The sequence below is a fragment of the Adiantum capillus-veneris genome, chromosome 15, assembly GCF_014529385.1.
Source record: "Adiantum capillus-veneris isolate H3 chromosome 15, ASM1452938v2, whole genome shotgun sequence".
In the NCBI taxonomy this organism is placed as follows: domain Eukaryota; kingdom Viridiplantae; phylum Streptophyta; class Polypodiopsida; order Polypodiales; family Pteridaceae; genus Adiantum; species Adiantum capillus-veneris.
The window spans coordinates 147426986-147439203 of NC_140945.1; the positions used below are offsets into that span (position 1 = coordinate 147426986).

At 41.9% G+C, this 12218-nt stretch overlaps 1 protein-coding gene across 1 annotated transcript; it reads right to left on the bottom strand.

Moving 5' to 3' along the window:
* Positions 1-3832: 3832 nt before the first annotated feature.
* On the bottom strand, positions 3833-4172 carry LOC147441644 (uncharacterized). Its single transcript, XM_086483769.1, has 2 exons — positions 4109-4172; positions 3833-4041 (listed from the first exon to the last, which is right to left on the bottom strand). Exons 1-2 carry the CDS (start codon positions 4170-4172, stop codon positions 3842-3844), a joined length of 264 nt encoding a protein of 87 aa, XP_086339895.1. The 3' UTR covers positions 3833-3841.
* Positions 4173-12218: the final 8046 nt, after the last annotated feature.

Genomic DNA, 12218 nt, shown 5'->3' on the forward strand with positions numbered 1-12218 from the left:
GTTGCCACTGCAAACGTTAACATAGGGACAAGCATTCAGTCCCGAGCATCGACGTCATACCTCTCTTGTTTCCGATCACAAGCCACAAAGTAGTCTCTATTTCTTCTCTCACTCGCCCTCTCTCCACGCACACCTTATTACAGACATGTCCCACAAACAGATATTGTGCACGCATATACCCTTGCTTCCTCCACCCATAGAGGCAAATCCCTCCTTCTTCATGGAGGCCCACGGAGTGGGTCTATGTCAATAACAATGAAATTCAGGAGCCCCAACCACAGCTGCGCATCAAAATCTCTCTCTCTCTCTCTCTCTCTCTCTCTCTCTCTCTCTCTCTCTCTCAATGTTCAATATGCAATCCGTTGATTTTGAATCTTGTACATTGGCAGTAGATCAATCCAAAAAATCCAAAGAACTACATGAAGTATTTTACACTTGCTATTTGCACTGACCTAATCTTGACAAAGAAAAGACTAAGCAACTCTGCCTTTGGCCCAAAAACTCTTCCCATCTATCCTAATTAATAGGAGTGGACATTGACGCATCTCGGTAGCAACCCCTCCAATACTTTCTCGGTGGGTGAATATATTTTTTTTTACTTTGCTTCATTTTAATTTATACCTAGATATTGGATTGGATTCACACGGATTAAGAGCCAAAGTTTGGTCTAGATGGGATGAGAGATCAAGGTGTCCAAAGTGCTGAGTCAATGCTCTAGAATGTAGTGTTCAATGTGCTCCAAAATCCGGTCTAGAAGGCTCATCAAAAGGAGGCCCGATGCTCAAGATATTGCAATTCAAAGTTAGAAGGTGCTGCAGATCCCCAACAGGAAAGACATCTGGAGACAAGTGGCCCAGGATGATGTTAGTAGATAGATGCATAGAGCTCAAATTATAGAGCATGTTTGTCTTCTCGGATTGCAAATCAGAGCTCTGGATTGTAAGTTATGATCAGTTGAAGTTTTCCTGGGGATCAGGTCTGTGCCCACTTGCCTGCATCGGAGGATGTGCCATCTGGCATTTTTTTTGCCTTTCCAAGGTTCTGGTGATAGTGTGCATCATGTGAAAGGTATAAGCAGAAATCGATAGTTCATCCATCAGATGCTCGATCAGCAAGATGCAGCAGGATGAAGTTGGGAGCTAATGTTAAGGAGGGGATTGACAGATGTTTTTTGCCTTTTTTGCGGCCTCGGATAGCAAGCTCGAAGGAGACCAAAGGCAATGAAGCTTGACTACCCCTGAATATTTCATGAAAATGATCTTCCTTGGCCTTCCATGTGTTGTTTAGTATCGTGTTTTTGCATTGTACTCTGGGCTATGTGTTGATTCATCCTCAACATCAATCACAATCGATGGCCCTCTCATTTTGCCAGATAATTTCTTTGTCTCATTCAAGTGGGGTACGAGCCTTATACATGGGTGTTCCAGATGTAACCTCATTTACTACTCACTTGTGCTAGACTAGAGGAAACTCTTTCCTTGAGCCTCTCTAGTGAAGGACCCTTTCCAATATGTTTACCTTGAGAGTAAGAAACTGCCTTCGCGCTTTGTAGTATTGCATTTTCCATATCTGAAGTACATGCATCATACAATGATATTTTTCTTTTAAACCCTTCACATGCAAGGCAGCTACCATGCTTGATCTTGGCCAAGTTGGTTCTTGGAGTGTTTTCCCTATCAACACTCTCTCTATTGCAGACATGATTCTGCCCCCAATGTGCAATACGCACCTTCCACAAACTCAACAAAGAATCCATTGCAGAGTGTTTTTTATCCAAGAAATATCCATTTTGTCACCATTATTGAAGTAGACGAGACTCCATTGTATCTACCTCTTTAGAGGGGGCTAGACGCCACTTTTCGGACATGTATTTGTGAGCCTGTTGAGATCAAGAGAAAATGTACTTTGTGGTGTGTGTCACCATGCTTTGTTTCCAATGAAAAAGGCAAGATCACTCTCGATGTTGTAGAACATTGTCTTTGCCACCATTGAACACTATACACTGCATTCTAGTTGGCATGAGCTTCGTCCGCCATGAATCCATGGAAATCCACTCTCTAACATCCATGAACCTCCATAACTTCATTCTCTCAGAAAAGAATTCGTGCTTTCATGTCTTCCTCTTTCATACCACAAGTTGCATTAGTGAGGAGATCTTGCATGCTGCAACATAAGACAAGCACATTAGTAAACACATTGCTGGTTGTTTCTTAAGATATGCCCAAACTTTTGAAATATGTTCCTAAGACAGAAAACCGTGGATCATAATCGTGGCATGCCATGGTCATCCAATCCGCCACTCAAAGAGTGTGATCAAATTGCACCCAAGCGTGCCGAAGATCTCTAGGTCCACTTCATCGCATTCGATTAACCAAATCCAATCAACATACGTGACCAACTATAGACATATTGAACAAAAAGCACCCCTCCCCTTCCGCTCCTTGTCCGGGGAACTTGATTTTGTATAAAAATCATATGTGCAATCTCTTTTTAGCCGCAGCAAGGAGTCCACACCAAAGATCTCCTATTTTCGCCCATTCCTAGTTGCAGCCATGGACCTTGAAACTTGTATTTCGGTGTTAAATTACTTTGAAATATATTATGTCCAAACGAGATAAACATGAAAGCATCCTCACCAATTGTCCTCCACCAAGGGATCCATTGCCTCAGCAGTATTTATAAATTCTTGCTCGCCAAGTACATGGCTAGAACCCCACTCTTGCATCAAAGTTGTTGTCACACTTCCCTTTTCCACACACATTTGTAGCTTTCTTGTGCTTGCATGTCTATCCACACTGAAAACTCGTGGAATCATTTCTTTGGTTTTATCAGTGAGCCCTTTTGACGACCCATCCCGCATGTCATGTTGGTGAGTTTCTTGATGTACCATTAATCTTCTCATGCTCTCATCCCTTGGCATGACATAATATACGAAGCAATCACACATATGCAAATAAATGGGCGTTGACCCCAATAGTGGCACGTAAGCTTGCCACCAAGTCTATCCCAAAACTCGTCCATGCAAGGTAATTTTAGCATGCTGCCATTGAAATGCATTGTGTTTTGACTTTCGAAAATTAACCAATTTGGGACAACTTTCATTGTTGAGACATTTTAAAGCACCTGTACACTGACTTTTGCAACAAACTCCAAGAAATGTGATATTTTACGTTTACGGTTCCTCCCCCTCCCCCCCCCCCCCCCCTCTCTCTCTCTCTCTTTTTGGGCAAAACTCACAATAGTGAGTGGTATATTAGACAACCTCAAAAAGAATTATAGACCATAGCACGACCCTGCTCAGAATGAGTGCCAGGGCATCGACAGTACAAAAGAAGTCATTCCACCAAATACACAGGCTGATTCGGGATCCACTCGACCATACAGACACAACCATAAACAATCAATGACCATAGGTTACATAGCAAAAAAACCAAACAAGCCCAAAAGCTGAATGATTGCCACCCAAGGTCCACCCCCTGCCATAGAGTGAACATTGCCCATCTAGATCGAATTATTGCAGAAAAGACAAGCACACTGGAGTCATCCATGAAAACATACCAAATACAGGTTGCACAATTGCAACGGGGAATCAACAAACTCCATCACCTCGAAAGAGAACTCCGCTACCCACCAACCGAGTAGGATAGGCCGAGTCAAAAAATATAGTTGACCAACCAAGATCAAGGGACCGTAGATAATAACAGACCCAAACAATCATAGTGAGTCATGCGCTGATTGAAAATAGCACTGACATCTAGAACCAGCAACATGCAAGGCTGTAGGGGAGCCCACCCCACCAGAATCGATCCCACACTAGGACCCGAGAACCTTGAAACACACATCACACATTGATGCCACCAACATGACAGGCTTTGCCACTATCCACCATGTTGTTGACATGCAACATCCAGAGTAGCACCATATTCACCGCCACTCCGAAGAGCACAAGTCGGCCAGGCGAGTAGGAAATCTCTTCGCACAAAAGAGCGGGCCGCCGCCCAGTCTCAAAGCCAGAAAAAGGAAAGGAGCCGCAACCCACACCTGCACGAGCAGGGGCCAGCAGGAGTCCCCCACTCGAGGCCGCCTCTAACCCATGTATGGAGCAAACCTGAGCCGAGATAGGGCCTATCCACCCTACCCGAAGACACCCCAATGCCCCTCTGCACTCCCATCCCCTGGGCGACCTGCCCGAAGCCCCTTATCGCTCATGCAGAGAACGCCAGCGCTGATGCAAAACAAAGTAGGGCTAGGTATCTCTCTCTCTCTCTCTCTCCCTCTCTCTCTCTCTCTGTGTGTGTGCGTGTGTGTGTGTGCGCGTGTGGGCGGTAGGGCAACGGTGAAAGGGGAGGCGTGCACTGCAAGGGGTGATAGGGGGCGTCACAGGGCGGAAGGGACTACCAAAGGGTGGCGGGGAGTGGAGGGGGATAGAGGGTGCATGGTAGCAGGGGGTGTAGGGTCGCTACAAGGGGGGCGGCGAAGGGGGGACAGAGCAACTGCAGGGTGGCGAAGGGGTGTCAGTGATGGGGGAAGGCGAATTTCATGGCAAGGGGCGATGGGGAAGTGGCGGGGTGCAGGGGAGAGGGTGGGCTGGCAGGGGCAGCACGGCATAGGGGAGAGGTGGTCATTGTGGGTTTCATGTGGGCTGCCACGTGGCAGATTACTGTCCACATGGCATGCCATGTAGGCACCTTGTTAACGTGGCACCGTGTAGTCAGCAGTGGATTGTGCTGCAAGGTCCACATGGTAGTCCACGTAGACTACGGGTGTCGCTCCAAGTCCACATGGATTTCCATGTGGACCTGGCAATGCTCCTTTCCCATTGTCTCCCTTCTCCCCTATCACCTACGCCCTATCACCCCTTCTCCCTGTCGCCCTGCCCCTTCTTGTGCATGCCCACTTGCCCCGCGTATGCCCTGCGGCCCACCGCCACCCTGCCTGCCCTATCCTGTGCCCTACCCCCTGCCCCTTTGTCTTGCGCATCCCCCTGTGCCAGCCCCGTCGCCTTGCTCCCCTCTGCATGGTGTCGCCCCTGCAAGCCTTGACCGTGCACCGACCAAACCCTCATCTTCTCGTGCGTGCCTCTTTGTCCCTAGTGCCGTGCACCCGCCCCGCTATGCCGCCCCTTCTTCGTGCTCATCCCCTGTCCTTGCCTGCCCCCCCTGCGCTGACCAAAACGCTCCCTCTCTTCCCGTGCATGCATCACTGTCCCCCTGCCCTTGCGCCTACCCTGCCGCCCCACCCCTCCCCCCTGCGTGGCCTCCCCCTTTTCAAATGCTTTGAAAGCTTATTCTTCTAGTCTTTAATTTTTCTCATAGTTCTACTCTTCTGTGAGCATTAGAGATCTCTATCTTTTAGAAAAGTTTTTTTTTCTCAATCCTTCATACCTTTCTAAACCTTCTCTTTCCACTCTCTTTTATTTCATTTTTCTTAGACCTTCTTCCCACACCTTCAAAGCTCTCATATTACTTTCATCTTTCATATTTTTTTAAAAAGCCATAAGCACCCGAACTAACAAACAAGATGTCAATTTTAACAAGTCCAAAGACGTGGACTACCAAAAAGAAATGATGATTCAAATCACCCAAGAAGAAAATTATTGCACACCACTCAACGGTTCCATGGTTGGAGCGTCCATTTTAATGACGATGCAAGTGCCTCCTTCAACAAGTGTAGTCACCTCAATGACCATCCTTGCGAAAAACATGGGTAATGATCATCTTACCAATTTCTTTGGATCCGTGGTTGATAGCCACATCTCATCGGGTTGGATTATTGCACATGTTGTGTCATACAATCACTTGTTGCTTCGCATCCCTCTTTGCTATCTTTTGGCCAACTTGGCCATTAGAACAAATTATCATTGTGTGGATAAACTAACAACCTTATAACCAAAAGAGGTTACTAACGCATGATGGCTCGCTTCATTGTGTCCGAAGCTTTTCACAGACAAGATCCAATACCATTCAATAGGTGTGGCACTTAAGCGAGAGAGTCATTGATGTCAATCATCTTTGATGACCAGATTAGAGGCATTCCCGAGCTCTCTCACATGGAGGAGAAAATGTCCATTATTTGGGACAGTAACCACTGGCTTCATGCGTAGAAAGATTGGGCATTACGGGAGCGATTGGATGAATTATCTACACTAAAGGTTAAGTGCATAATTGTGAAGCGCGACCTTGCAGAGATGGTAGAATTTCTCTTGGTGCTCGGCATGATCATCAAGTAAGTTTCTTCACACTTCTATTGGTGCACTTGATATTATCAATTGTTAATTTAAAACTGTGTGACACTAGTCCAAGTGCCTCACACCATTGCGCATGACATATTTATGATGCAAAAATTAGCATTTGTGGATCCACAGTCCTTATTGGACAAATTCAATAAAGAAGATAGGAAAAAAGCTTATAGGGCACTTCCTGGGACAACAATGAACCGTTTAAACTGGCTTAAACTACCTATGTCTTTGCTAGCGTAACTATCCCAAGTTACTGGTGTTGATTATTAAGAGACATTTTCACCAATTGTTTGCATTACAATTGTTCATGTTTTATTGGCATTTTCCATTCAATTTGATTTAGAATATGATCAAATGGATGTGCGAACAAAGAGAATTTTTTTTTGGAGCAGCCAAAAGGGTTTTCTATTCCAAATAAGGAAGACCTTGATGCTTAGCTTCATAAGGCACTATATGGTCTCAAAGAAGCTTCACAGGCCTTGTATACAAAATTTGATCTTTTTCTTACCCTCTAAAGGATTTATCTCTTGTTCTTCAGACCCAAAATTATACATAATATGCCAAGCTAATAGTTTTGTGATTCTTGCTCTTTATGTGAATGATACCATCCTTGTTTCCAATGATTTGGGATTTCTTCAGCAAGTGAAAAAGTTGTTGTCTTTAGCATTTGATATTGTGCATCTTGGAAAGTTTCACTCGTGCGTTGGCATTCAGACTCAAAGGAACCGCACTAAAGATATTTTGTTCCTAAATTTAGCCTAGAATCTACACATTTAGTTAATACACCGTGTCTTGCGAGTTCTACGAAGAACACTTCTAAAAGTGGCGGTCAACTTGTCACAAATAGATTTTATGCTAACTTGATTGGATGTCTTTAGTTTGTTGGCATAATTACTCACCCTCATAGTTTGTTTGTTGCTAATTATATTGGACAACATCTTGCACATCCTTCTCTTAAGCATTGGTCTGCAACAAAGATTGTAATGAAATACCTAAAAGGCTCAGACTCTGTGCAATCCCTCTTCTTTTGAGTTACCCAAATAAAAATTAGGCGATCTCACATTTATATATGTGATCTACTGGTGGCAACTGCTTTGACTTCATAAATGGTTGTCTGGTTTCTTCGACGAGTAAGAAACAACACTATGTTGTAGTTTCTACGACTGAGTTTGAATATGTTGCTACATCACTTGAAGCTCCTGAGCTGATTTGGATTTAGAAAATGCTGGTTGATCTATGAAATCTACTAGTGACAATTGCTTTGACTTCATAAATGGTTGTCTTGTTTCTTGGATGAGTAAGAAACGACACTATGTTGTAGTTTCTACGACTGAGTTTGAATATGTTGCTACATCACTTGCAGCTCGTGAGTTGATTTGGATTTAAAAAATGCTGGTTGATCTATGTGATCTACTAGTGGCAATTGCTTTGACTTCATAAATGGTTTTCTTGTTTCTTGGACGAGTAAGAAACAACACTATGTTGTAGTTTCTACGACTGAGTTTGAATATGTTGCTACATCACTTGTAGCTCGTGAGCTGATTTCACTTTAAAAATGCTGGTTGATATTGATTGTTCTCCTCTTTCTAGCACACCCTTGCGGTGTAATAACCAAAGTGCTATTAGTCTTGCAAAAGACTATGTTCAACATAACAAGTCAAAGCATATTGTTGTGCATTATCATTATGTCCAGTATGAAGTATGCAATGGCAGTATCATGATTGAACATTAATGTCCAAGTGACCAGATGATTGAAAACATGCTTACCAAAGGCCTCAATGAGTCACGCGTCATCCTCTTGTGTTAGAATCTTGGAGCGTCTTCGGCCTCACTATTTCTAGATTAGCCTCTCTACTATTATGGTAGATTTGTACATATAGCATTGTAATCATATAGATACCATTCACTGTGCACACTCAATACTTGCACACTGTGACCTCTTGGCCACTTGTATATTAGTACACAGATACACAATGTACTTTCACATCATTATCGTTGGTTCATATTTTCACATTTTTATAGGGGCTTGGGGTTTTTTCTTAAACTCCCCAAGGGTATTTTCATCCAAAGCTAAAGACCATCTGTTGAAGCTGTATATCGCTCACTCTACTCTACTTAGTCTCACCTATATATATGTATATTGTCCTCAATATGAATCAATCTTTGGGAGCACACATAGTGTGTCTCTTGTCTTGTCTCTCTCCCTCTTCCTCTCTCTTTGTCTCTACATCTTAGCACACAATTATTATTATATGCAGTAGTGGTTGCCATTGTTGTATGTGTATATTTGCAAACTGTAGACTTCCTGATTACAACAAGGATTAGAGTGCTAGTTTAATTATCGGAAGTGGATGACCTTTCAATCTACAAAATATGATCCATCCTAGCAATTTTTCAAACATTATTTGGAAAATTTCTATACCTCTTTGTAAGCCTTCACTAAAACTGGGTCCTTTCAAATGGAGTGTTGAGCTACTTTAAATATAGCCTTGGGTCCCCTCTATATATATACCATCTTGTGTGCATATTCTAAACACTTTGGGATTGTACTCTTTGCGTATCATCTCTGTATTCTTCTCTTTCTTTGTCTTCTCAAGACGGTATTAGAGTGTGGTTGCTTTTTCTTCACAAAAATAGAGCGTATTTTGTCTTGCATGGCTTCGCGCAGCGCGCTCGCAACAAAAATCTACAATTCAGCAAAACATAAAATCATGATAACTTTTTGCCCAAAACTCGGATTTGAGTGTTTGAAGAGTCGTTCTTAGAGTTTTGGGATGTTCCAGAGCAGTTGTTTATGACCGATTTGTCAAATTTTGCACCAAAAGTAACTTACAAAGAATTGGTAACTATTTTTAACACGTTTTTAATTGAAATCATCAAAATGTATGAGCTTTTATATTTTCGAATCTATTTGTGTTAAGCTTCTTGTTATGGATCTTTGATTTATCTTTCATGTATCATATTCAATTTGATTTGCATAAAATGAAATTAGATCAAGAGTTGATTATGTTGTATTCAATTAGATTTCTATGTTGATATGTGTTGAGTTTTTTTTGCATGATTTTTTGATTTGCTTTTTATGGATTATATGTAATTCGATTTGCATAATTGAAACCAAAGTAAAAGTTAAGCATATTGAAATTACAATGTCTTCAATTCTTCTTGTTGCATAATTCTTGAACTTTCTTTTTATGGATCATATGCAATTCGATTTTATGTAAAAGAAATAGATTAAAGGTTCAGTATGTTAAATTTACATCATCTTAAACTCAATTTATGTATTAAAAGAAGTAGATAGAAATTACCTAGAGTTATACAATCTTGATAATTTGTGTTGTATTCGAAGATTCGAATTAAAAAATTATGTTTAGATAATTCTTTTTATTTTTTTGTATGAATATTAAAGTGTTATGTTTCAATGATTTATGTAGTTACATCTCGATTTTGATGATTTGTTTTATAATCTTCAGTCGATATTGATACTTATACTTTGATAATTCACATCATTTTTCTTCTTTGTGAATGTCAATGATTATGTTTTTGATGATTTATCAAAGAGTTTTATTTTGATGACGTATTTTCTCTTTTAATTGAAAAAATCAAAGAGTTATAATTTTAATGATTTGATATCATGGATAAGTCATGTCCAATCGTTATAATTATTGATTTATATCAATTCTTTCACTACAAGAGGTACTTCACATTAGTGACGCTCGCAGTGTGACGCTTAAAAGTGAAAATTCCAGGTTATTGAAGGTCGAAGGTTCAATGTGTTGCAGATTCTTGCCAGACAGACCAGATGGGGACAGGTGGTCCAAGTGGAAGTCAGGGTATAGATGTATAGTGTTCTATTTATGGAGCCTACCCGTCTTTTTAGGTTACATCTAGGAGCTACAAATAGCAAGATGTGGCCAGTTGAAGTTTAGTCGGGGGTTAGGTTGGTGTCCACCTGATCACACGGGGAGGTGTGCCATCTGGCATCTTTTGAGCCTCAACAAAGTTCTAGAGCAGGGTATGCATCATATAGAGCTAGCAAGAATTGACTGCACGTCAAACGGAGCCCGGAGCAAAAAGTTACAGCTGTCGAAAGATTGGGTGCCTTTGTCCGAAGTTGATTGCAGATGAAATTTGGATTTTTTGCCAAGGAGAATTGTTGGAGGCCTGCAAGCCTGTGTACTATAGGCTTGCCATTGAACTTGATTGTACTATCTCCCTATGCAGTACTACCAAGTATTTGCCCCTATTTCTCGTGTTTCTTCTCCCGTTCCCCCTTCTCTTCTCTGCTTGTGCGAGTGTGGTTGTGGGCGTGTGTTGGCATGCCCCCCCCCCCCCCCCCGCGAAGTTGGTTGTGCAAAGAGAGGTAGAGAGAGGCTGTGTAGTTGTCAATTGAGAAGAGCGGAGAGACTGAGTCTGTTTGGTGCATTGCAAGGGGTGTGTGCATATGGTTGTGTGCAAGTGGTGGTTTGCTTGCAGGTAGTGTCGAGTTTCGAAGGTGAACTCTAATGGATTGGGTTGTTGTGTATACCCTGGGCTATAGTGAGGTATTGTGTTGCGTGATGCGTGTGTTCCCCTTTCCCCCTCTCCAACGATATCTTATTAAATTTAAGAACTATCCTTTTGAAGATGCTAGATGGATGCAAGGCATACAATTAAAGGATAACCTAAACCTTATCAATGCTTCCCTAGTGTAAGCAAATGTAAAAATGTTTAAAATGAACAAATTTTTTTCTCTTATAGGACTTTGTTTTTCTTTATAGTGTGCACATATTAATAAGTATGCATGCTTAGGATCATGTTTACGGAGACGATGTCTCCCGAACACCAAGTAGAGCTTGTCACTCTACTATGGAAGATTGATACAGACTAAAGTCAGACATGGTTGCGGTAGCTATAACGGTCTCAAGCACCAAATGGACTAGTCGTCCATTTTGGGATGATGTCATAGCGTAAAATAGGGATCCTCTACCCACTAGCAAACGGACTAATTACTAGGCTTTATCGTCTCTACCTCATAGTCGAGGACGAGTGTGATTTCAAGAGAGAGGTAATGTTATAATAACTAATATCTAATTCTCCTAAACGATTTTCTCATGTGAAATTGATCATTTAATATGGGAAGTGTCAGGGGAGAATAAGCTAGAATATTGGTTAGGCTAGCAGACCGGTCATAGTAGAGATCCAAAGGAAGGAAAATAGGGTTCAAAATGGGGGGCCATCTGTAAAATAGCAATGTGCATCGATGGGATTCAAAGACCCTAAGGTTCAGCCCATTAAGACTTCCAAAATGCTAAGGTTCCAAAATTCAAAGGTAATGTCCAATGGTCAATCTCTAGGTAAAATTGGATGCTTATGTGAAGACCATAAAGTCTTCACATATCCCTAGATAGGAGGGGGCGAGCCCAATTTGTAGGGGATGAGAGAGAAAGACACACACACACACACACCCTTCCAGGCTCCCTTTACACAAAGAACATAGTGGACACATGTGAGCTTCCTACCCCAGTTACCCCCAAGGTGAATTCAAATCCTATTGGATAGCCATAGAGGTGGACCAATGAGAGTTAGGCTAGAGTAAATTTAATTTAATTCATTTAAAAATACTTGATAAAATAACCAGTAGAAATTAATCTCTCTAGAAGACTATTGGACAGTTTCCCAAGGGTTGCAATGAGCATTCAGCAGCCAATGGCTTGCATGATTTCTATTGGCCAGAAGACTAAGAGGTCCAATGAGAGTTTAATTGCATTATTTAAATACCTAAAGCTCTCACAAAAGGGGAAAGGGGAACACATGTCACAAGGCTATCACTTATGATTCTTAATTGTCATTGGCTAAGCTTTGCAGGGGCCAATAGGATGCCAGCATGAGTAATTAGCAAGAGGGGTCGACCAAGAGAGAGAGGGGGACTGATTTTTGCAAGGCATTATCACACACACACACACACTCACACAAGCTCATGTCTGAAGAAAAGAAGACTATC